This window comes from Geotrypetes seraphini, chromosome 4 (genome assembly GCF_902459505.1).
Source record: "Geotrypetes seraphini chromosome 4, aGeoSer1.1, whole genome shotgun sequence".
Classification (NCBI taxonomy): Eukaryota; Metazoa; Chordata; class Amphibia; order Gymnophiona; family Dermophiidae; genus Geotrypetes; species Geotrypetes seraphini.
The window spans coordinates 251,102,396-251,129,060 of record NC_047087.1 but is presented as its reverse complement, the minus strand read 5'-3'; the positions used below and the strand labels follow the sequence as shown (position 1 = coordinate 251,129,060).

At 41.1% G+C, this 26,665-nt stretch overlaps 1 protein-coding gene across 5 annotated transcripts in view; it reads right to left on the bottom strand.

Moving 5' to 3' along the window:
- PCDH15 (protocadherin related 15) overlaps window positions 1-26,665 on the bottom strand; it is a 2,123,136-nt gene that overhangs the window by 1,139,587 nt on the left and 956,884 nt on the right. For all 5 annotated transcript variants that reach the window (XM_033941002.1, XM_033941006.1, XM_033941004.1 and 2 more), the window contains one exon: window positions 20,019-20,135. In XM_033941002.1, coding sequence (XP_033796893.1) covers window positions 20,019-20,124 — 106 coding nt within the window. In that variant the 5' untranslated portion in view covers window positions 20,125-20,135. The remainder of the gene's footprint in view (window positions 1-20,018; window positions 20,136-26,665) is intronic.

Genomic DNA, 26,665 nt, shown 5'->3' with positions numbered 1-26,665 from the left:
GGCCAATCAGGCCCTAAGGTCTGCCATTCTGAGGATGGCAGGCCTGCCGGATAGACGGGCTTGGGACCCGTCCATCCATCTGGCCAACTTTTTTAAGGTAAAAAGGGGGGTCTCGGGTTGGGGTGTCGCAGGGTCAGCGGAGGGTCTCGCGAGTTGGCAGGTGGTGGGAGGTTTTGGGGGGCCGATTGGAGGTTCGGGGGCATTCATGGGGGTGTGTCATTGGCAGGAGGGCCTGAGATCCCTCATGCCCATATCTTAGTGGGGTGGGGGGAGTAGGGGGCTCGCAAGAGCAGAAGGGGTTGGGCTCCCTCCTGCCCCAATCTTGTCAGGGGGTTGCAGGGCAGGAGGGGTTGGGCTCTCTCCTGCCCGATCCAATCGTGAAGTCGCTGGGGAAGGAGGGGTTGAGCTCCCTCCTGCCTGATCTTGGGGGGGGGTTGCAGGGAAGGAGGGGTTGAGTTCCCTCCTGCCCGATCTCATCGGGGGGGGGGGGGAGGTTGATGGATCGTGGCAGGAGAGATTGGCTATTTCTCCTGCCGCGATAGCGATCCGAAGTGCCATGGTTGATGGCACTTTGGGATTGTTATCGCAGCAGGGGAGATGAGCCATCTCTCCTGTTCTGATGGTTGCAGTGGGGGGTAGTAGGCAGGTTGCCAAGGCCGCTGAGCTGATCGTGGTAGCTCAATCAGCTCAGCGGCCCCTTTTTCAGCACTTATACCTGTTTTGACTTGGTCTAAGTCAAAACGTATAAGTGCTGACTAGGCAACCTGCCTAAACTTTTGGTTATACCTGCTGTATACCTATGTCTAGATCAGCCCACCTCCCGCCCTTTCCCCTCCTCTAAAAACGCCTCTTTTCTCTCTGTGCGTTTAGAGGCAGGGGAAAGGCCTAAGCTGGTTTTAGATACATCTAAAACCAGCTTTGGTTATGGGCACTTGGACGATCAGTTTTTTTTGATCATCCAAGTACCTATTTAGGCCCCTTTTTAGATGTTTTTTAAAAAAATTATTATGAGCCCCATAGTGTTTAACATCACAGGACGGATTCCTTACTGTGCATGTTGCCATGAGTCAGTGGCATAATCCATCTGTGTGCTTTTCTCACGTCAGCTCAGTTTGGGTTTTGTATTTGGGTATGATTGGTGTGTTCTTGCTTAATGGGGTTTGGCATTGGTGGGAAAAGCAGGATTTGAAGCCTGGTTTTTGTATTTCTCATCATGTTTCTCTAACCGCTCAACTATTTCTTCCACTCCCTCTTCAGTTTGCACATTTCCACAGTAATCCAAACCCTGACTAACTCAAGGAGCAGAAGCCAGGCTTGAAAGTCAAGCCCAACTTTCTTAAATCATAAGGCCAGCACCTAGATAAAATCTGTTTAAATGAGAACATTACACTACCATTGTTGTAATCCATCAATTCACAGAAAATGTTCTTCTTTAATATAGTAAATAGTTTAAATAAAGTGTGTTATGCTGGGACAGACAAAAGTTCATTGTATATTACATACCTGTCTAACACTAGCCAATCTGGGTCACAAAAACCTGGAAGGATTCCAAAGAACCGATGCATTTTTAGTTTTTCACTTCCAGGGGAACACAGTGGCCATCTGGACTATTTTTTCCCAGGAACTTGCTTAATTCATTTATAATCAACCAACAAAGTCTACATCAGCAACAACAGTTTCCACAGTCTTTTGTTTTGGATTTTAATTCATTTATAATCCAACTTTGCTAAATGTCTTGATCACATTATCTGATACTGAGTGAAGAAATGCTTTCTCCTATTTGCTTTAAATCTACAGCATAGAAACATAGTAAATGACTGCAGATAAAGACCATAGAGCTCATTCAGTCTGCCTGTACATGTCATATACTGTCTTACCCCTTAGGGTCACCATATGGCTCCGAAAAATGGAAGATGGATTGAGACATCCGGGTTTTACTTCCGTTGAAAGCAACGGAAGTATGGAGGATAGATAGAGACATCTGGGTTTTATTTCCATTGAAAGCAATGGAAGTAAAACCTGAATGTCTCAATCCGTCATCCTTTTTCTGGAGCCATATCGTAACCCTACCTTAGAGATCCTATGTTCTTGTCCAATGCTTTCTTGAATTCAGATACAATCTTTGTCTTCATTATCTCTACCAGGAGACTTGTTCCACACATCTGCCACCTATTTCGTTGAAGTCCCACTTTCCTAGTCTTAGTGCTACTTAAAAGGGTATGCACTATACAGTCCTTTAAATATGCATAAAAACATTTTAGTGCATTCAAATCACTTGCATACACATTGCTTCATAGGTTAACACTCCTTAAATCAATTTCATGTGCATCATTTTTTTTTTAATGCACTAACAAACTCAATGTGTGCATCCCTACCTTTCAAATTCTTAGGTAAACCACTCTGCCAAACACACTACTACACCTTAATGTAATCTTGCAGGAAAAGTTCATACCTAACTAGGGACATGTGAGAAAAAAAAAGGCAAAGCAATTTTTTAAAATTACTTTTAGAGCTTAGATGTACAATTTTTGAGCTTGGGGTCCCCTGAGCTGAACAATTACTACTCTGTGCCTTTGGACCCTTTGGTACTATTAGTTTAACAGATAAAATTGCAGATAAAAGTGGCAATTGACTTCAGCAGGATCCCGGAGGCAAGCTCCTGCTTCTTGCTGATTAGCTTCATTCAATTATGTTTTCCTAATTGTTCATGAACTAAAGCTAATTAAATGAAAAATAACATTGCCTTCCTGCAGGTTATTCGCTTGAGATCTGAAAATTGGGCTCTACCTGTATGTCTTAGATAACATATAACTTTTATCATTTTTGATGATATCTGTGTAAGTATGTTTAGTTTCGCACAGTGGCTCCAGGTCTTTGATTCCTTAATCAGATGCAAAAGAAAAGAAAAGTTAAACAGATTGCATCTTGTAATTACCCAAATCTTCTGTTTTGTTTGCATAAAACTTCCTTCTATAATTTATATTATAATGCAAGTCAGTTTTATGCATGTAGAATTCTGTACTGTGCATACAGTGCAGCTATTAAACATATTTTAGTTTAATAAAAAGTAATGGTCTCTTAAGTTTTGGGTTTAATGCACTGTAACACAGGATTTTAACATATAGCAAGTCCCAATCTAATGCAGCAGTGTGAGAGAGTGTATAGGATACTCCCTCAGTGAGTCAGAACCACCATAAGATCCATAGTCCTGTCCTTCATGTTGAGACATTTTTATCTACAATAAATCATCTGGTTGAGAAAAGAGTCATTTTTATCTACAATGAATCATCTGTTTGAACGCCACTGTCTTCTTTGCCAGTAGTTGTCTCCACCCCTGAATAATTGTAACCCAGAATGGTTATTTTCTAATAATAATAATAATAACTTTATTTTTGTATACTGCAAGTACCACAAACAGTTCAGAGCGGTTTACAGAGGAAGAGACTATGCATAGACAGCGATGTTACAGAGTAGTTTCGAATTACATTGGTGTCAGGGATGCAATAAGTATTTTAGAGGTGATGTTACAGAGAATGTTACAGAGAAAGTTACAAAGAATAGTTTCAAAATTACATTTGTGTCAGGGATGCAATAGGTCGGGAGGCGTTAGAGAAATTTATCAGATAGAATGAAGGCTCAGTGGCCCTTAGTCTGATTCAACTTGACTTATAGGCTATCCATAAAGAGGGTATACTTACAACTGGTTGCCTAGGGTGGAAGTCTAAGTACAGAGTAGGTGCTTATTTTGAGGCTATTTAATAAAGATCCATTGAAGAGCATTTTTGAAAGGATAACAGAGTCATAATAGGACGTCCATGTCAAAACATCCCAAACAGACATCCATCTCACATATATTTTCAAACAGAAAGTACATTGCTGTTTGCCCACAAAAATAGAATATTTTGCATGCAGTGTATCTGTATTCATGTGCTTTGTTTATGTGGTGCAATATTAAATGTATTTTGAGCTTAATAAAGCAAAAAATTAAAACGCTATTAACCTATTTAGCAAAATGCATTGGAGACGTCCAAGGCCCACCTAAGTCCCATCCACCTAACTGGAATCTATTGATCGCCCAAACATTCAAAGACCACACTTCAAACATTCAAAACATTCAAACATTCAAAGACCACACTTGTTTAGAATGCCTATAAGGCCTAGTTTTATAATTGCCATGTAGCTTGCTAGCTCATTCTGTGGCACACTGGTTAGACATACAGCCTTCTACCCTGATGTCGCTGGTTCAAATCCCATTCACTCCCTGTGACAGAAGAGAAATTGAAAAAAAAAAAAAGATTTAAAAAAATATGATTAAAAAAATAAACTATAGTGGTGCCAGCATTTCACTACATACATTTTAATGAAAAACAAAATAAAATCACCATTCTATGAAATATGACAATGTTATATACTTTCTTCTGGACAGCTGACTTCTGCCTAAAATGTAATTCTCTAAAGCAATGGTTCCCAACCCTGTCCTGGAGGACCACCAGCCAGTCAGGTTTTCAGGACAGCCCTAATGAATATGCATGAAAGAGATTTGCATGTAATGAAGATGATAGGAATGCACTTCTGCCCCATGCATATTCCCTAGGGCTATCCTGAAAACCTGACTGGCTAGTGGTCCTCCATGACAGGGTTGGGGACCACTGCTCTAAAGGACATCTACAAATTTGGATGTCTAATTCACGCTGAGCTCGATTCTGTAAAGGACACCTATCTTTTGCAGAATCACATCCTTTGGGACGTCCAAATCACACCTAATATTAGAAGCACTATACAGAATCAGGCCTTCAAAGTCCAAGGGTTCTATTTCTTCAACAACTCTAGTATTCCCCTCTGAACTAATGGACATTTGATCCTCTAGGCTTCTCCCTCTGGGTAGGTTACAACATGATTAGAAAAATCATATACTATTATGTTCCACTTTTACTTGGAAGATTTTCCTCGTACACAACACATCTTATAAAAGTAAGTATACTGGGTTTTTTTTATTTTTCTCTTATAAAGCAAGTTTGTTATATAAATCCATTGTATTTAAGTACTTTTTCAGATTTTTCTCTTATCACGATGCTTGACTCCCAAAACAAACGCTGCCACAGATACTTCAAAAGACCCAAAAAACAAGGCAACAAACAGTCTTAAGGGTTCTGAGGGTGAAAACTGCCTATAAAAACACCTGAGCTAAACAATAATAATAACAAAATAACCAATAATAATAAATATTAGTGAAGTGGGCAACCTCAGTGTGGAGGGTCAGTGAAGGGAGAACTTCTCCTGTGCTTAACACTAGAAAGCAAAGGCAACAAAGCCCCTGCCTGCACACCATCATCGGTTGCCTCATGTGTGCATAAATCAAAATCAGTGTTAAACCACAGTGAAAACCTAATAATACACAGGTGTAAATAAATAGCAGAAATCACTCTGAGAACCCCCCAGCTAACTCCTCTCAACAAGAAATTAAAACAGCCGACTTATCTTCAGACGGTCTTCATAATACTTGCTGAAAAAGGCACAGGGAACGAAAATCCAATGCCCCGATGCCAGGAACAGGTTCAACCAAGCCCGGTTTCGGGAGCTTAATGTCCCTTCATCTGGAACCCTATAGGCAGTTTTCACCCTCAGAACCCTTAAGACTGTTTGTTGCCTTGTTTTTTGGGTCTTTTCTCTTATCAAGCAAGTTTGTCGTACAAATCTGCTTGGTTTTCACTATACTCTTAGTTATTTAGTTTTAAGTGTGCTCAATCATGGGTGCATCAAACCCTATGTTAACTATATTTTTATTAACAATGCATGGCTGAGTACATATTCCATTACTGGGGGTTTTTGTAAGGTTTTTTTTGTAAGGTTCTTCCTATGTGGGTTTGCAACTTGGTGGTTAAGTTTTTGGGCAGTGTTCACGCCATTGTTTCCATTTTTCTACTTGCTATTCCCTTCACTTTTGTTTGTAATGCTCAGATAGACCAACATAGTGTTTCATGCTTGATAACTGTCATTTTTCCTTTCACTAATCTGGTTTTTCATATCACCGCATGGTTTTCATTTACAAATGCAGGATTTTAGTTCATCCCACAGCATCCATTTTTATCTAGTTTCTTTATTTTGCATTTTTAAATCTCCAGTAGTGTTTTCTCTCCAGTCATCTTAAACATAAGTAGTTTGGTGGCATTCACATTTCGCCATCAAACATACCATTGTCGAGTTACGGTTCCATATTTTCAATCTTGTAAGTTGTCTTTTTAAGTCCAACATACACATGGGTCAAATTTTGTATTTTTGATTTGTATTTTTAGTTGTTTACATTTTATATTTTTATATCTCTGATCACTCTTCTTTAATCACAGCTCTAAATCTCAATAAATAAATAAAATTGTGTTTGTAAAGTGCTCAAACGTAGATTACCCCCTCCCCCCATACAAGATGTGGAAAATGCCGTCAGTGTCAGTATGTTCTAGACCAATCATCCATTAACATCCCTTCATTGGGTGGCAAAAAGTATTTTTTGTCAACTGGGACAGATTGTGAATCAAGTGGGGTAATTTATTGTATAGTTTGCCCTTGTGGCAAATTTTACATTGGTCAAACTATTAGGAAAATTAAGGTTCGGGAAACTGAACACCTCAGTAACATCCACAGAGGAAGAGGTGAAAGTTACAGGTAAACAATGCTACCAATATCATGTAGTTTTTAATATAGGATTTTTTATGCATATTTGAATTAACAGTGTCCCCTCATGATGAAGAACCGAAACTCGAGTCAGGGGGCCTGGGATTTTAACATGGCTATCCAGTTATCACTAAAGCACGTTTAAGCACTGACACTTTAGTTTCATCTGTGGTTATTGACAATACACCTAACCAGCCATCTCAGATAAGTAATATTTTAATATCTATCATCTATGTTCCGGGGCTAGGACACCTAGTGACACCTAAGCATGCCTAGGCAGGATTTTATAAAGGATGCCTAACGGTTGATTGACAACCACTCAGAGCAGCTCCTACAATGTAGGCGCACTTAGGCACTGTTTGTAGAATCTGGCCCTTTATGATAATATGTGGTATATTTCTCATGTCATTTCAACATATCTACTGTATATTGAAATATCTACATTTTTCTCATAAAAATATCAAGAACTTCAAAGTGCAAAGAAAAAGTAATACTCATATAGCTGTTATATCATATCACTTTTTGTTTATAAAATATTTTTATTCAATGTATGTGGTACTTTAGTCTAAAACACTGCAAAGTGCCTAATAAAGAATATATAAATCAAAGAGGCAAAGTTTTTCACAGCCTAATTAGTTTATCTACACAGGGGAAATTTCATCAGTTGAGATTATTCAGTCTGTTTTGGAATTGAGCCATGGCACTAGAATTAGCATCTGTACCTCTGCAAATGGACTGTGGGATCTTTAATGCATCGAATGCTGCCATGCCAATAACTTATAGCACTGGAATTCACACCATCGCTCAGATTGTCCAAATAAAAACACCAACTCACATATAGTGTAGCTTAGTCACAAAATTCTGGAGCTACTCGGTGTCGAACTAGCTCCTCTTCCAAAATTCTCACCCATACCCCAATTCTGCAGAGTCCGGCCGCCACCCATGGTGTTGAACATGACCAATTAAACAAAATTAGTTACCAAATCTGTTACAAAGCCACGCTGATCCACAATTGTTCCCCCAACGTATAATTTTTCTGCCAACAACACTGCGACTAACTGCACTTTCTCACCCTACCCCTCAAAAGCCCTCCAAGCAGCTAACCCCACAAAAAAGGGGGAAGGGAAGACGGGACAATTTTCCCCACCAACCTAACCTTCCCACACTCCCTCCAAACCCCTAATGATCAACTGCCCGCCAATTCTCTTCACAAAACCCTCCAATTGCTAAACCCGTTGCCCAGCCAATCCTAATCCACTAGATCCTAATCCGCTAGAGAATCCTAATCCGCTAGAGAATCCAATCCTAATCCGCTAGAGAATCATACCTCCTACAAAGGTAGGCACTGGAAATATAGGCCAGGGTTTCCAGGTGTACATTTCTGGTGCCTACCTTTGATGTGAATGGCACCTCCATAGGGGCTTTACTGTGCCTAATGTCACATATGGCATTATCCACATCTACAGGAGCATTAGGCACTATAAAGTGCCTATGCAGGCATGATTCTGGCACTGATTTTTAGGTGCCGGTAGACATCTTGAAATTTAGGCATCCTTTTACAAAACTGTAATAGCAGTTTCTAGTGCGGGGAGCTGCGCTGAATGGCCCGCGCTGCTCCTGACACTCATTGAGTTCCTATGAGCATCGGGAGCAGCACGGATTATTCAGCGTGGCTCTCTGTGCTAGAAACTACTATTGCAGTTTCGTAAAAGAGGGGGTTAGTTTAAAACATTGTGTAAATGCTGTTCTTCACTGAGCTTGGGCACCTACCAGGGCCAAAAAAACAGCGCCGTTTATAGAATCTGAGACCAAGTGCCAAGCAAACCATAGATATAAAATGGGCTGTGTAGAATTTATCATGCACTAAATTCATGAGTACACCTTAGTGAAAGGACCCTTCAGTTCCTAAAACTCTGTTTTTAATTTTTTTGGGTAAACAAAACAAACAAAAAAACAGGTTAAGTACAACCTCATCAATTTTGGCTGAAAGAAGCAATTTGATGATACGTACGCCTGCATCAAAGGAAGTGCAAAAGCAGATAGAGATGTACTTTTTAAATGTACATGTATTCCCATCAGAATCAAGAATATATGCATAATTTTTTTTAAACCACACACAGAACACATCCCTTTTGAATCTGTGCCTTCCATGGCATGTACATATGTACATAGTATGAAAACAACAAGGCAGACTGTCCACTAGATCCAGCATGGAAAGAAAACAAGCAGCAGGCATGAATGCATGTATATAGCAGTATATGCATGTATAAAAGTCATATACACATAATTATAGATTTTACAATTGTCACTATTTACACATTAAAAAAACAAAACAAAAAGCAGACCATATGAAGAATAATAGCTTTAAATAATATACTTCCAGGAAGTGGTGCCCGACATGGCCATGTTTTGTCAAACCTGGGTGCGTCAGGGGCATAACAACCAGTTGGTATCAACCAACAATGTCCACCAGTACTGAAAGAAATGATCCAGGGTCTATTACAACAGTCTGGTGAAATGTGGCCATATCGGGCACCACTTTCTGGGAATATACTAATATTCTTCATATAGTCTGATTCTTCTTTTGTTCACATGTAAATAGTGACAATTGTAAAATCTATAATTACGTGTATATGACTTTTACATATGCACATACTACTATTTACAGGTATTCATGCCTCAAAATTGCTCTAAAATAACCTCTTAAGTTGCCAAATGGACAAAGCTATCCATTAAATTGCCTAAATTAAAAAAAATATATATCCTCACATATGCCATTGGAGCTTCTACCAACTACATAAGTGCTTCTGATCATCAACACTGCTATTTTTATATTGCATGATACATTAAGTTGACGATACATTTAACTGGAAAATATTAGTGGTGCTGTCATAAAATATCTCTAGTTTCTCATGGTCTTTGCCGTTTTTAAAAATTTAATTTCAAGGGCAATTTTATGTATATAATGTACATTGCTGCTTAATAAATATATGGTCACATAAGTCTTGGACAACATAATTAACCCCCCTCCTTTTTATTTTTTTTTTTTTTACAAAACCGTAGAAGCAGTTTTTAGTGCAGACCAGCACGCTGAATACTCTGCGCTGCTCCTGACACTCATAGGACCTCTCTGAGTGTTGGGAGCAGAATAGAGCATTCAACACAATGGCCTGCGCTAAAAACTGCTTTTGTGGTTTTGTAAAAGGAGGGTAAATATGACATTTGGTCACTGCGCTATTCTAAAAAATATTTTTAAAATGTGAGGTAAATATTTAAACTCTGTAATTGGCTTCTATAATATCCTGCATGATATTCTATATTTTCATTATTGCCACATGTTAATAATTTAAATATAATTTAGTGTAGCAGGCTCAAAAATAAATGGAATGACCACAGGTTTTGAGAAAAAAACAACAACAACAACACTTCAGTCTCCATATCATATTATAATCATAGCACACTAATCCCCCTTTTATTAAGCTGTGCTGCTAAGCAGAGCAGTGCGAGCTAAATGCTTAGTCGCTCATTCTATTCTTATGGGCAGCTCAACAGCACAGCTTGATGTTGATGTTTATGTTTATTGAGAGCTTCTATACCACTAATGATTGGGTAGTCATTTCAGAGCAGTTTACATGAGCCCCTATGATGGCGTTGCGATACATGAGCTTTAGTAGTGGTGTTATAATTTTTGAGCTTCTATAATGTTGTTATAATTCATGAGCTTCGGTAATGGTGTTACAATAGTTACAATACAATATAATACATGAGCTACTATTTATGAGCTTTTATAATGATGTTATGAATACATGAACTTCAGTGATAGCGTTACAATACATGAGCTTTGATATATAAACTTTAGTACAGAGTTAGGGTGTTTTTGCAATGGTTATCCATACTTGGGCTTCTGAGGTGTTCAAGCTTTCCCATAAAAAAAGAAAAAAGCTCCCCCCCTTCATGCCAGGCACCCCCCAGCCATCGCCCCCCCCAACCTAAAAAATATGACAAGAGGGATTCCCAGGATACAGAGGGAGGTGCCCAAGGCCTGATTGACTCAGAAACCTATGACCCCCACCTCTTTGGAAGGGCCTTAGGCACCTGAACCAATCAGGGCCTTTGGACCCTCCCAATGAATCACATGATGCACTGGGAAGGCATTTAGACAAGTGGGCCCAGAACAGGATCCTGAGAGCAGGCTTCCTGTATCTAACGTTTTAAAAAAGTACGGGAGGTTCGGAGGGGGGGAGGGGTCATCCAGTGGCAGTTGGGAGTGGGCATCCCTCCTGATACTGTTTTAGGGGGGTTGGGGGGCAGTGGTTCCGGAGTGCTTGGCAAAGGAGGGCCCATGAAGCAGGGGTGTTCTGCGTGGCAGGATGGATTGGGCATCCCTCCTACCATTTGTTTTGGGCTCAGGGGGACAGTGGCTCAGGGCTGCCTGGCTTGGGGGAGCTGCATTTGTTGGGAGTTGTTAGGGAGGGCTGTCATCAGTGATGGGGGACTTTTTCATTTTTTTTATGGGACAGATATTTTGCTTATGTAACACAAGCAAAATATCTGTGCCATTGAAAAGAAAACCCAGGCAGACCTGTCGGTAACACAGTTACCGATAGGTCTAGACAAATTGTTTTTTACAGTCGCTAAAACCCCATTGGGAATAGCCAAGCAATGTTAGTGCATCAATCACTTGGCTATTTTGCATAGGGTTTTAGATAATTTGCATGGCTGGATCGAAAAATGGGCGATCAAGGTGAAAAAAAACACGCGGTGGGCCATTTTGTGCATTTGGTCGGTAACAGCGATCATTGCTAAAGCTCTGAAAACAGGTTTAGCGACGATCACTGACTTTAGTGTATTTAGCCCTTAGATCACTTACCAGAGAACTTTGGTGACTTAAGCGAAGAGTAAGGTGAAAGATTTACAAACAATGGAAGCCAGATACCAAGGAAAATGGGATTCACATATGATGGCAAACTATTGTTGGAATCTTATGCAGGACAGTACTGGCAGATCCCACTCTCAGAAATCTTACAAAAGGAGCTTCTTGTGTGTAAAATGGTTGGAAAGTTTATATCATAAACTTGTACTTTTGTTATGAAATAAGTAGATTTTCATGTTGTACACTATGGGGTTCATAATAAAAAAAAAAAAGTCTAAAAAGTGTCCAAAATGGCTACTTGGACGATCAAAAAGCCTGATCGTCCAAGTACCCATAACCAAAGCTGTTTTTTAGACACATCTAAAACCAGCTTAGGCCTTTCCCCTGCCTCTAAACGCACAGAGAGAAAAGAGGTGTGTATAGAGGAGGGGAAAGGGCGGGAGATGGGCCGATCTACACCTAGGCGTGCAGCAGGTATAACCAAAACTTTAGGCAGGTAGCCTAGTCGGCACTTATACCTTTTTGACTTAAACAAAGTCAAAACAGGTCTAAGTGCCGAAAAAGGGGCCGCTGAGCTGATGGCCGCTGGCGCGATCAGTTCAGCGGCCCGGCAACTTACTCACCCACCGCAACCATCGCAGCAGGAGAGATACCTCATCTCTCCTACCGTGATGCCATCGCTCCTCTATCCGAACTACCGCGACCCGCGACATAAGAGATGCCCTATCTCTCCTGCCACGGGTTGCAGCAGTTCAGGTAGAGGAGTGATGGCATCGTGGTAGGGGAGATGAGGCATCTGCCGCGATACATCATCCCCCCCCCACATACAAACACAACATCGGGGCAAGAGGAAGCCCAAACCCTCTTGCCCCGGCGATCGTGCCCCCCCACCAACTCCCCCCCGCCGAGTACAATCAGGCCAGGAGGAAGCCCAAACCCTCCTGGCCCCGGTGACCCCCCCGACTGGATCTGGCTAGGAGGGAGCCCAAGACCTCCTGGCCCCTGCGACCCCCTACCCCCCACCATCCACTACTATATGGGCATGAAGGATCCCAGGCCCTTCTGCCCTCGACAAAACCTCCCTCCCCCCAACGCCCACCCCCGAACCCCCGATCAGCTCCTCCGCCAACCCGCATCCAACCCTGGCCAATCCTATATCCCCCCCACCCCTACCCCCCCTTCCCCGTACCTTTCAACGTTGGCCAGACGGACGGGTGCAAAGCCCATCCGTCCGGCAGGCCAGCCGGCTCCATAATGGGGCTGGATTGGCCCAGGCGGCTGAAACCCCGCCCACAGGTGGGGCCTGAGGCACCTGGGCCAATCAGAATAGGCCCAAGAGCCTTAGGCTCCTCCTGTGGGTGGGGTGGGGGGCAATCGGGTATTTGGGGGGGCGGTCGTTAGGGGGAGGGGGGTTGTGTCGAGGGCAGAAGGGCCTGGGGTCCCTCCTGCTGTATTGTAGTGGGGGTGTGGGGTAGGGGGGTCACCGGGGCCAGGAGGGCTTGGGCTCCCTCCTGGCCAGATCCAGTCTGGGGGTTCACCGGTGCCAGGAGGGCTTGGGCTCCCTCCTGGCCAGATCCAGTCGGGGGGGGTCGTCGGGGCCAGGAGGGTTTGGCCTCCCTCTTGGCCCGATCGTACTCGATAAGGGTCGCCGGGGCCATGAGGGTTTGGACTCCCTCGTGGCCCGATCGTACTCGGCGGGGGGGGGGGCACAATCGCTGGGGCAAGAGGGCTTGGGCTCTCTCTTGCCCCGATGTCGTCGGGGGGTGCCGCGGGTGCCCGGGGCTGGGGGGGCTTGGGTTCCCTCCTGCCCCGATGTTGTGTGTGTGTGGGGGGGGGGGAGTTGGGGGGATTCTGTAACCGGTGTTGTTTTTGACAGACACCGGTTACAGAATCCAGCTTTTAGGCGAAGGACTGGCTCCTCCTTCGTCTAAAAGCCCTTGTGTTGGACGTTTTGGGCTTATGCATTTTTTTTGTTCATTATGGGGTATAAGTGTAGACGTCATGGGGGTGTACTTGTAGACGTAGTGGTTGGCTGGGCGTTTAAACAGCTGAAGGTAGAGGCAGGCCATAATCAAAACATTTTGGTTATGGACACTTTCCCTGCTTCTGCTTTCAACGTTTAAGGCCTTAGGTCAAAAAGGGACTTAGACATTTTTTTTTTTTTATTATGCCCCTCCACTCTTTTACCCCCTCCTTTACAAAGCCGTGCAAGCATTTTTAGTGCCGGCAACCGCAGTATCAGCTCCGATGCTCATAGAATTCCTATGATCTTCATGGGTTCTTAATATTGTAAATTGCTTCGATCTTCTCTAGGTATAGAGCAATTCACAAGTTGCAGATTAGATTAGACTAGATTAGAAGAAGGAGTGGTTTAGGGGAGCTAAGTGTAAGGGTGGTGGACGGAGAAATCAGTGGGACTGGGTCAGTGACCCAGAAGATATGCAAGTACCAGCAGATATATTCAATATAGGCACCTGAAGAGTTAAACAGTCATTTTTTTTTTTTTAGTCCTATCTAGTTGCTAGCAGTGTGAACACTAGCAATGTGTATAAGAACATAAGAATTGCCACTGCTGGGTCAGACCATTGGTCCATCGTGCCCAGCAGTCCGCTCACGCGGCGGCCCTCTGGTCAAAGACCAGTGCCCTGACTGAGACTAGCCCTATCAGCGTACGTCCTTGTTCAGCAGGAACTTGTCCAACTTTGTCTTGAATCCCTGGAGGGTGATTTCCCCTATGACAGACTCCAGAAGAGCGTTCCAGTTCTCTATCACTCTCTGGGTGAAGAAGAACTTCCTTATGTTCGTACGAAATCTATTCCCTTGTAACTTTAGAGAGTGTCCTCTCATTCTCCCTACCTTGGAGAGGGTGAACAACCTGTCCTTATCAACTGAGTCCATTCCCTTCAGTACCTTGAATGTTTTGATCATTTCCCCTCTCAATCTCCTCTGTTCGAGGGAGAAGAGGCCCAGTTTCTCAAATCTTTTGCTGTACGCTAACTCCTCCAGCCCTTTAACCATCTTAGTCACTCTTCTCTGGACCCTATCAAGTAGTACCGTGTCCTTCTTCATGTACAGCAACCAGTTCTGGACGCAGTACTCCAGGTGAGGGCACACCATAGCCCGGTACAGCAGCATGATAACCTTCTCCGATCTGTTTGTGATCCCCTTCTTAATCATTCCTAGCATTCTGTTCGCCCTTTTTGCTGCCACCGCACATTGCACGTACAGCTTCATCGACTTGTCGATCATAACTCCCAAGTCTCTTTCCTGGAAGGTCTTTCCAAATACTGCCCCGGACATCCTGTATTCGTGCATGAGATTTTTGTTACCTACATGCATCACTTTACACTTGTCCACGTTGAACCTCATCTGCCATGTTGATGCCCATTCCTTGAGCCTGATTATGTCACGCTGCAAGTCTTCGCAATCCCCCTGCGTCTTCACTATGAATAACTTGGTATCGTCCGCAAATTTAATCACCTCACTCATCGTACCAATGTCCAGATCATTTATAAAGATGTTGAAGAGCACGGGTCCAAGCACCGAGCCCTGTGGCACCCCACTGGTGACGCTCTTCCAGTCCGAGTATTGTCCATTCACCCCCACTCTCTGTTTCCTATGCTCTAGTCAGTTTTTAATCCATGTGAGTATTTCACCCATGTCTGCATAAGTGCCAGCCTCTCCCTAATTCTACCCTCAGCATTGCCTGGATTTGGGTTCTACAGTATGAACTGACAATCAGGGACACTGTCCAATTATGTGCTGCTGAATACCAGTGGTCGGCCCGCTCAGCATGGTTTAAACAAGTAGAAGCATCTCTGAAACCACACTGAATATTGACATCCCCCCCCCATGATTATAATAAATTATTCTGTCTCAATTTATTTGAAGTGTTCCTCAAAATTTTCCTCATCGCTGTATGAAATGATCAGTTCCAGAAAGGGAAACAGCAGAAAATCACATTTCTCAGGCTCTCAAAGAATCTGATGAATATAACAGGCTAACTAGGGTAAAAGTCAGTGATACCACAGATGAAAGTAGTGAAAAAAAGAAAGAAAACATGTTCATGATTTGTGCAAACTACCAAAAAAAGAAATATGTACACTGCTTGCATACATCCAATTATTTTACTGAGCTGTTCAATGACTGAGCTGTTCAAAAACAAATCAATGCACTAAAAAAAATGAACATATTTTGCTCTTAAAATGAACAATTGAGGTGAAATAATATTTACTTACTGCAACAGAGGGAAGAAAATACAGTATTAGAAAAAAAAAATTCAGCTAGAATTGAGTGGCTAGAAATGAAAGAACTATTTTGACAAATCCAAACTCTGCTAACTAGAAATTCACACAACAGAACCTGAATCAGCTACATTTTCAGGAATTTTGAACCAAAACTATGGTGGATCAGTATAACTTCCTTGCCAGATTGGAAGAATATTTCTCTTAACACACACTCTACTTAACCTGGCCTGACACATGCTCCTTTATTAGAAAAAGGCAGAAATAGTAAGGACATGCGGAGAACCTATATTGTCAGTCCAGAGTGAGATGTCTTGTCTCTTTACACAAAATATATCAGGGGCAAAAGGGTGTCTTTTCATTATGTGGACAATAAGTTAGCAAAGCCCAGTGTAAAAACACTCCATCACTGCAAATTATACAAAACTCATTAAAAAATTCAAAAAATATGATTATGGGCTAAGAAAAGCCTCAGAGCACTTGCAAGGTATTACAATAACTCGCGCTCTGACACTGCAATGTTTCATGGTATATTAACACCGCTGCATCAGGGAAAGTAACTCTTCAACGCTACAATTTTCTTAAAAAAGTAGTGCAATGTCACTTTATCTCAGACTTCATGTTGCGCTGCAGCGTCAGAGCTAGAGTTACTGAAACTATTTTGGTTCTGTGAAATCAGAGGCACTGTGACTAGACCATTTTGTGAAGATTGATGGCTGTTGACATAAGTTAAGTGGTATTCCTAATTCTTTGCTGTTTTTGATATGCTGACTGGTTTATGGATTTTTTTGAACTGTGGAATAGATAAATTACATTGAACAGTTGATTTGCAGAAGAAACGATTAATTGAACAGTAAATATTAAAGGTAGGGAGGTTTTTATGCCGATGACTGAAAGTAAGGAAACATAGGAGTACCATGTAATAGCTTCAAAGAGCTCTGAGGCTTTCCCTATCTCATACTGTAGTATTCATATTATTTGGATAGTTTATGAGTTCTGTTTAATTTACAGTGGTGGTGTATTCTTACAGTGGGATTTGCTAACATATTGTGCTTTTTATCACTATCCCAATATATACTTTTGTTAGATGGACCAAAGAAACTCAATTCAGGCCTTGCCACCAAGCTGTTGTTGCCAGGCTGGGTAAATATTAAGCCAAGGTACCAGTAGCCTATATCACCACTCTGTTACCTATGACCAAGCACAGACCTTTCTCTTCAGTCTCCATACTTTCTTTTGACACAGTGGTTAAAGCTAAGGCCTCAGCACTCTGAAGTTGTGGGTTCAAACCCTCGCTGCTCCTTGTGAGCCTGGGCAAGTGACTTAATCCCCCCATTACCACAGGACAGATGCTTGAGTACCTGAATAAATTTGTGTTACCATTCTGAGCTCCCTTGGGAGAACAGTATAGAAAACTGAATAAATAAATACATTTTGCATGAGTTCAAGGAAATCACATCAACATTTAGGAATCCACAGATACTGATCATCTTATTTCTTTTATGATGATCATGGTAGGAAAACAATCTGTGATCCTAAAAAATATTACTGTGTTAGACTTGAAATGTGAAATTTCAATTCAATAGAAGGATGAACTTTCAATCATAATTGAAGGAATGGTATGATTAAACCTCCCCTAAATGCCTTCTATGTAAGTGTTAATTCTTCAGGCCCTCAGAAGTGCCACCAAACGTTCAATACATTTTCATAACATTTGGCTTTATGCACCCTATCGTCATCGGGTCACTAGTTTGATAATTAATGTCAACAATGGCTATATTAAATATTCAATAAGTTAAGTAAAAGCAACTGCTTCATTAGATTGTAAAGTAAATGTACTTAGCTTGGGTGGTTGACCAAGAGGGATAAAGTCGCCAACATGTTTCACCCTTTGGAGGTTTCCTCAGGGCACAATCCTGGTGGCCACGTCGTGAATAACGAATATAACTGAGGGATTGTGCCCTGAGGAAACCTCCAAAGGGTGAAACATGTTGGCGACTTTATCCCTCTTGGTCAACCACCCAAGCTAAGTACATTTACTTTACAACCTAATGAAGCTGTTGCTTTTACTTAACTTATTGAATATTTAATATAGCCATTGTTGACATTAATTATCAAACTAGTGACCCGATGACGATAGGGTGCATAAAGCCAAATGTTATGAAAATTTATTGAACGTTTGGTGGCACTTCTGAGGGCCTGAAGAATTAACACTTACATAGAAGGCATTTAGGGGAGGTTTAATCATACCATCCCTAAAAATATTAGGCACATATGGTAAAGTTAAAGCTTTTTGGTATGCAACACTCTTTCTGAAGTGTTCCCTGGATTTAGAGGGAAGGGAACTTGCCTGACAGGTGCCCCCACTGGAGCCAGCTCTGTCATCCCACACCCGCACACTTTTATATATCTCTGATGCCTTAGTATACCCTTTAATATCCTTAGACCTTAGTCCTAAGAGAAACAGGGTTTTAAGGGTGGATTTCCTTCCTTTTTCCTCAAGAACTATGCTGTCAAACCTCTCACTGCTTTCCTTCATGACAAAGCTCTGTCATCTTTGACAGCTTCCCACAACTACCTCAAAACGTCTCACTCTTCTGTCATCTATGATCTGTTCATACTGACAGAGATCACAGAATGAACTCTCATAATCCTTTACCCCCTCTAATCTGTGATCTGCTCACTGACAGACATCAACTACCTCCCTGAGCCAAGGAAACATCCACTGATATTTCCCTCCTCAGAAAACTCCTCCCCTTTCTTCATAGCCCGAGTTTCCATGAAGAAGACAAATCAATATATTTACTGACATCCTGATCTGTCTCACAAACCATAACATCATCAAGTACTTACAGGAAAATCACACAGCTCAAAATGCCAGCTTCGCTAACAAACTATACTCTATCAAACCCAATTTAGGCATGGGTTTCAGATATATATCGGAAACAAGGTAAAATATGGTAAATTATGAGCTCTAAAGGTTATATCTGTATTCACTGACTTCTCAGTTCAAGCTGAGTATAAATCAAAGTCATAAGATAGAATTACAGTGTATATATATATATATATATATACACATATATATATATATATATATATATATATATATATATATATATATATATATACTAGGGGATGCTGAAAAGTTCTCAGCCCAACCAAGAAGAGAATGATGTAGAGCCATGAAACTTACACGTTATTCCACACATTTCTTGACACATTTTTTCTTTCATTTCATATCATTTAAATTAAAAGTGTCAAGAGAAGTGTGGAATAACGTATAAGTTTTATGGCTCCACATCTTCTCTTCTTGGTTGGACTGAGAACTTTTCAGTGGCTCTTCATATCAAGGACCCTATATGAAATACACTGACTAGTAGACATCCATTCCTGGTTATATAATATGAGAGGGATGGTCATGAAACAAACCTAGATACAAGATATAGAACCTGATGAATTGAAAGGGTTTTCCCATTTTGCATCTGCGATAAAATTGTTTAGTGTATAGGCCTCATAGGGTCATAAACACCTTATAACCAGCTAGATGTTTCTTTCACACAGTAAGTACAATCACTGAATATAGCTTGACATGGAGAGCTAAAATTAGATTACTACTTATAATTTTTATAGTGCTACTAGACATAGTAAAAACCAAAACTGATGCTTTTCTTAAATCAAGTATTTAGAATAAAATAAAATTCTACAAATGTTATCATTTCTACACAATACTGTAGCTCAAAAGTTGCACTGATTCTTTGATGTATGAAACAATGAAAAGAATGCCAAATTTAGCTGCATAAAGCTAGAATGAAGGCAAATTGTTTTTCTTTAAGACAATAATAGATGCAGGTTCATATTTCAGAATGTTGGATGTCTTGTAACTTATGCTTAGAAAATGTAAGATGATGGAAGCTCAGTCTAAAATGACAGAAATTGAGATGTAGGAAGTGAGGTTCAATTATCATAATTCTAGTCTGCTATACAGTATATTCTAAAAAAAAATAATAATAAAATAATAGAAAACATGCAATTCACATGTTTCCTTTAGGAAACATTTTGGGCTCTTTTTACAAAGGTGCGCTAGCGTTTTTAACACACGCATCAGATTAGCGCACGCTATAGCACGCACTAGCCGAAAAACTACCACCTGCTCAAGAGGAGCCCTTTGTTTCAGCAGGTATAAACCAGGACAATTTCTTTATCAATTCAAAGGAAATTTCTTGCACAAAACCTACCTTCATCATTCTGGGCCAAGCAGTGTGAGAAGAAGACACCAAACATTATTCCAAAAGGTAAGAGATTCCACTCACAAAATTGCGGTGACATTTTGTCAAGCCTCATTCAAGGCAGATCTAAAAAAAAAAGAGAACAAAATATATAATAAAGTTCAATATAGTTTATCAGCCAGAGACTTATAGTGAACATTAACTTCATAGATAACCACTTATGCTTATGGTTTTGAACAGGATTACTGCTATTTTCACAATCAATTAAATCTCCCCTAGCTTGTCAGCAGCAATATTTTGTTACTTTTTTTTTTTTCTTACCGAAAGCAATCAACAAATTCCCAAATCTAGCTGGAAGATGTAATGCTATTAACCCACAAGCCTTGAGTATAGTGCTGCAAAAGGCCTAATTGAACATTGTGAGGGAGACATCAAGCTCAACTTATAGCCACTAATAGAGAATGATATGGGGACAAACTTGTCTCCGTCCCTGTAGGAACTCAATTTTCCCATCCCATCCCCATGAGTTTTGTCACTGTCCCTTTCCCTGCCCCATTCCTGTAAGCTCTGCCTTAACCGCACAAGTTTTGAACACTTATGATTTTAAAGTGTTTGAGGCTTGTGCAGATGAGGACGGATCTTTCAGGGATGGGGCAGGGACAGGAAAAGAACTCACCAGGATGGGAAAATGAGTTAACATGGGGATGGGGGAAAAATATTGTCCCCGTGCTGTTCTCTAGCCCCTAGTGTCCTATTGTGTTAATAAAATGACTTGAATCTAAAATTCAAAAGCTCAGACTATGCAAAGAGGTATTAATAAGTATAATCACAACCATGTCTTTGGATCTTCATATCTAGAAACACCTTAGGAACCATCAGTCTCTGTTTAGCTGATTCTCTAAGCGGATTCTGAAACAGCAGGCACATCGGAAAAATGGTGTGTACCATGTGTCAGTCACAGGCGCCTACCGGCGCCTAACGATGAACTTAGGCACTGGTAAGGTAGGCCAGGGTTTTAAAGACCTACATTTCTGGTGCCTAGGTTAATCATCAAATTGCAGCTAGCGGCACTTAGTGACACCTAAAGCCAGCTCCACCCCTACACACACCTACTTAGGCATGCAGCATCACTAAGCACCAAGAGGCAAACGGGTGTTAACCGCTGGTCCCGGGAGGCGGTGATGGGATAATCGCGCGCCAGACACCAGCGTGCCGACAATCCAGCGCTGACAATTTGGCGCAAGAAAGAAGCACGCCGTGGGAAATCTTATTTTTAAAGAGCTGGGGGAATCCCCCCACTTTACTGCATAATGTTTGCGCTGTCGTTGAGGGTGTGTGGGGTGGTGAAACCCCCCCATTATAGAGAAAATGGAACTTTTCCTGAAAAAAATTGGAAAAAGTTCCGTTTTCGATATAATGGAGGGTTTCAACCCCCCAACCCCCCCCCCCTAACAGCAGCGCGAACACTATGCAGTAAAGTGTGTGTGTGGGGGGGGAGGTTTCCCCCCAAACACTCCATGTCGGAGCTCTTTAAAAATAAGTTTTCCCACGGCATGCTTCTTTCTTACACTGAATTGTCGGCGCTGGTGACTCGCGCGCCACTGACTATGAACCCGGAAGACACCTAGTGGTGCCTCGGTATTTTTTAAAAATAGCTTTTTAAGCAGCTTTTAATGGAATGATCAATTACCACTTAAAGCCAACTAAAACAATTAAGTTAGGCGCTGGCAGGCGCAATCTACACATCTGCCAGCGCCTAACTTTAGGAATCCCTTATCAGAATTTTTCTCTACTCCTATTTATCATTTCTATAGTGCTGAAAAGCAGATACAGCGCTGTATATTTAACAATCAATAGATGGCCCAGAAGAGCTTACAATCTAATTTGGACAGTCAAGATATCTCAAGGTTGGGGTAAAAGTATCTGACAGTGAATGGGAGTTAAGAGTTGAAAGAAGAATTTTAAAAAGTGGGCTTTTAGCTTGGATTTGAATACTGCTAGAGATAGAGCATGATGTATCAACTCTGACAGCCTGTTCCAAGCATATGGTGCGGCAAGAAAGAAGGGACGGAGTCTGGAGTTGGTGGTGAAGGAGAAAGTGACTTACCTGATTTGTGACAGATAAGAGTGACTTACCTGATTTGTACTCAGAAAATATAATCAATATAAACATGAAAAATAATGATGTAATATATAAAAACATGTTTGGAAGTGATTGTGAAAAATAACAACATTTCAACTGGATATAACTATCTTCAAATTCGATATATCAATAGTATTTATATTTTTACTTCTCGTCAACATATGTAGTGAATAGCTAACATCATATCATCTTTCAAGAGGGTTCTTTCAATTTTGATACATTACATCATTATTTTTCATACAGGGACTGGTGGTAATATTTTTCTGAAAAAAAACCCCTTAAAGTAGAGACCAACAGCTGTAATAACGCGCTTCTAGATACGAAGGTCCAAAAATATATTTTTGATTATACACATTAATACCTTTTTGAATAGTTTGAGCTCTATGATTAGATTCATTATTGATATATAAGATCTACCTATCATCTTCCCCCCCCTCCCCTTTTATGAAGCTGCATTAGGCTTTTCTTTCACTGGCCACAGCAGTAAAAGCTTCGACACTCATAGAATTCCTATGAGTGTCGGAGCCAATACTGCCACAGTCGGCGATAAAAAAAAGCCTAACGCGGCTTCATAAAAGGGGGCCATTGTTTGGGGAATTTGACATTCCAGCAGAATCTAAATTAACATTGAAGTCACAATTCTCATTTTTCACACAGAATGTAAACTTTTGTTTTCATTTCATACTCTTACTTGTAGTAGTCACAATAATATCATATTATAATGTCTACTTCTGCTAAATCATTCATGTGTTATTTAAAGCCAAGATATATTGCAAACATTTTCTGTTTTTTTTTATTTTATTTTTTGGGTCAATAGATATACAGGACAGTTCAGTTAGGTGCTGAATAAAAACAAAGCAAGTCATTTTAAAGAAGTAAGGTCTGACATCTTATTTTCTCAGCAAGTATCACTGAGTCAGATAATGCGTGGAGGGGCATAATCGAAAGGGACGCCAAGTCCGTTTACGTCCATCTCGCAAGTCATCTAAAGTAAAAAACAGCTTAAGACACATTTTCGAAAGATACGTCCAACTTTTTTTCGTCCAAGCCGCTAAATCGTCCATCTTTATACCACATTTCTGTTCAACTTTCCGTCCAAGTCCAAAACGCCTAGAACAAGCCCTGTTGGACGTGGGAGGGGTCTGCAAAGTGATGGACTGCACACCCAGACATGCCACCTAAATAATGGGATACATTACAGGGCACTGCTGTGAACTTCACAAAAAGGGTGCCATGTCTTCTCCTCACTACAGCTCCCTTATAGGTCATGGTGAGCCCCCCAAACCACCTCCAGAATCCCCTAGACCCACTTATCTACCACCCCAATAGCCCTTATGGCTGCAGGAGCCACTTATATGCCAGTAAAAAAGGGTTTTGGGGGTGTATAGGGCAGTGCACATGTTTAAGTATCAATTCAGTGATTACAGGGGCTTATGGGCATGGATCCTCCTCTCTATGGGTCCCTAACCCACCCCCAAGACGACTTAAGCTGCCTCTGTGCTGGACGACTAGACTTTCCTATGCCAGGCGGCCAGGTGATGATGGTCTGGAGGCTGAATTTTAAAGTTGTGATTAAAATTTTATGGGGGGGGGGTCGGTGATCACTGGGGTAGTGTATGGGGGTCTGTTTTATGTGTTTTCAGTGCTTATCCGGTGACTTTAGGTGGGTTTTGTGACTTAGACCATGTTTTACATGATCTAAGTCACAACGTCCAAGTTCCGTCTAGGCTCTGTTGTAAAACTTTCGGTTATACATGTTGTACAACTAAGTCTAAGCTGGCCCACCTCCCGCCCTCGACACTCCTCCTGAAACGCCCCGTTTAGCTTTGGTCGTTCAGCAGCACTATGAAGGCCTAGGTCATTTTTAAATACATCCAAAACCCGGTTTTATTATCGGCACCTGGACTTTTTTGAGAAATGTTCATCCAAGTGCCGACTTAAGCCAGTTTTTGGACATTATGAGCTCCTTAATCTTTTCAATTGATTGGAGGTGTCAAGAAGAAAGAAATAAGAAATATATCGTTAACACATGCTATAAAGTGTTTAGTGACAAGGGTTTAAAGACATCAGGTATTGAATATAAGTTTATTAAAGTGGGGTAAAGTTTTGCACTTACTGCATGGCAAAAATGTCATTCTATAAGAAATTTTCTATATTTAGGCACCATCTACCAGATTTTCTAAACAGCGCCATTGTTGGCAGCCTTCTTAAAAGTGGCTGCCGATCACATGCCAATTGCACAACAGCGCCATTTAGAAAATTGCGCCTCAGGATTTTCAAGGCCTACATTTCCAGTGCCTACCTTTGACGTGAACCATGCCTCCAGAGGTGCCTAATGCCACTTCCTCTGTTAGCCACCTACAGTGGCATTAGGCACCAGTAGACACCTCCGGCAGTATGATTCTGGCTCCATTTTTTTTTATATTTGTTTTAAGTAACGCCATTTAGAGCATATGCACCTGTGAATATACAGTAGGCATGAGCTAGTTATAGTGCTATTGTGAATGCCGTAACATGTTTATTGTTTTTAAATTAATTAGTTGAGCACTTTTCACATACTTTAAATCATGGGCACAGGGTTCATAGCCCTACCAAAAATTGGCAGTCAAAGGTCAGAAGAGTTATGGCTCTGTTGCCTTCCCCCAACTATCTCCTTCTTGGCCGCTGTTATTTTAAATCATTGGGCAGCCGTCAGCGAAAATGAGTGAGCCTGCTGCCGTCAGTGTGCCCTGGAAGTCTTCATTCTGCAGCACCTCAATCATTAGTTACTAGATCTTGTTCCATTTAAAATGTTACTATGCTTAAAATGCACAAGTTAGTGGTAAAATAATATGTCTTAATGGTAGCCTGCATTGTTAACGATGGTCTTTTAACAAGATAAAAACAGGCACAGTACAATTTTAGCAGTGTAGTTATCAATGTGGGCAACTGTTAAGATCTACAGTGAGACTAGAGTGAAAGGTCACACCTGCCATATTGGATTCAACAACAACCATGGCAGGCACAAATGGTCATCACTCCTACTCCAACAGATCCCTGTTAGACCACCAAGGATTGAGGTAGGCCCGGTGGTTTCCTTTTATAGAATGGGATTTATCACTCAGTTTTTTCAGTGCCATTAAATTTTTTCCTTGGTGACTATCTTTATGTACCAATTTATAGAATTGCCCCTTACATGTTGTTGTTCGTGTCCATTTTATCTAAGCACTTGACTTTGGACAACCATTAGAGAAAAGAAGCCATCATTCAATTCAGTATGATCATTACAATGTTTCTAATCCAGTAGATATACCGTACATATTAGAGTGAAAAGAGAAAGAGGAAGCTTGGATGAACTGGATAGAGAAAGGGTGTTTAGTAACAGTTCAAGCAAACTAAAGTGATTTTCTATGTAAGACCAATCTACCTAACTTTTAAATTAGTGCTTCAAAGATGGCTGGAGATTCATAAAAGAAAATGTAAATGCTCAAATTTAAAGTCATGAATATGCTACAGCAGCAGGACCAGATGGAAAATTATTGTGCTTTTGTTATGCCTACAAGTAATACAACTACCTATGTTTTCTCCTTTTCTTATCATAATAAAAGATAACTCAGTTCCAAAGAACATCAGTTCCAAAGGAAACAGTCTCCCACACACTCATACATTTTTTATTTATTTATTCAATTATTTAGCCCATCCTACCGAAGGAGCCCAGAACGCCTTACAAAGTACATCCACAATATAATTGAGACAGGTCAAAGATTTTACATAATTTACAATATAGATTTGACAATAAAACATATACACTAAGTAGAATCTGGTGAGATTAGGTGGTGTAGGTGCATTGACTCTGAATGGCAATTCTGGGTGCATGTCCTTAAGGCGCTGGGTTTGTAAAGAGGAAGGTTTTCACGGCTTTCCTGAAGTTCCAAAGTCCATCTAGTGTTCTAACAGATGGGGGGATGGTGTGCCATAGTCTAGATATAAAATGCGAGTAGGAGCGTTTGCAGGCTGTTTCAGTTTTGAAAGAGCGGCTGGGAGTTATGGTTAGTAATTTTTCTCCTTGGGACTTCAGTGGTCTTTTTGGGAAGTAGATTTGTAGTTTAGTTTTCATGCAGTGCAGAATCATTTAATGGAAGGTTTTGAAAGCGAGGACCAGGGCCTTGAAGGCGCAGCACTTTTGAATTGGCAGCCAGTGCATGGAAACTAATACGGGGATAACGTGGTCACGAATGACTAGGTTTTTCAGGAGGCGGATTGCAGCATTTTGTACCCTTTGGAGGTGGGAGAGAGTTTTGGTGTTGCAATAGTCTATGCGGGATAATACGAAAGTGTACAGTAGTTGGGCAAATTTGGGTTTTGAGAAGTATGCACGCATGGTTTTTAGTTGGTGGAGGTAGTAGAAGGAAGATGATACTAGTTTGGATACATGATCTGTCATTGATAAGTTTGAGTTGAGAGTTACTCCTAGGCTGCGGATGTTATCTTTGGTGTAAGGGTGTTTGTGCCCCAGGAAAAGGATGGACGGGGG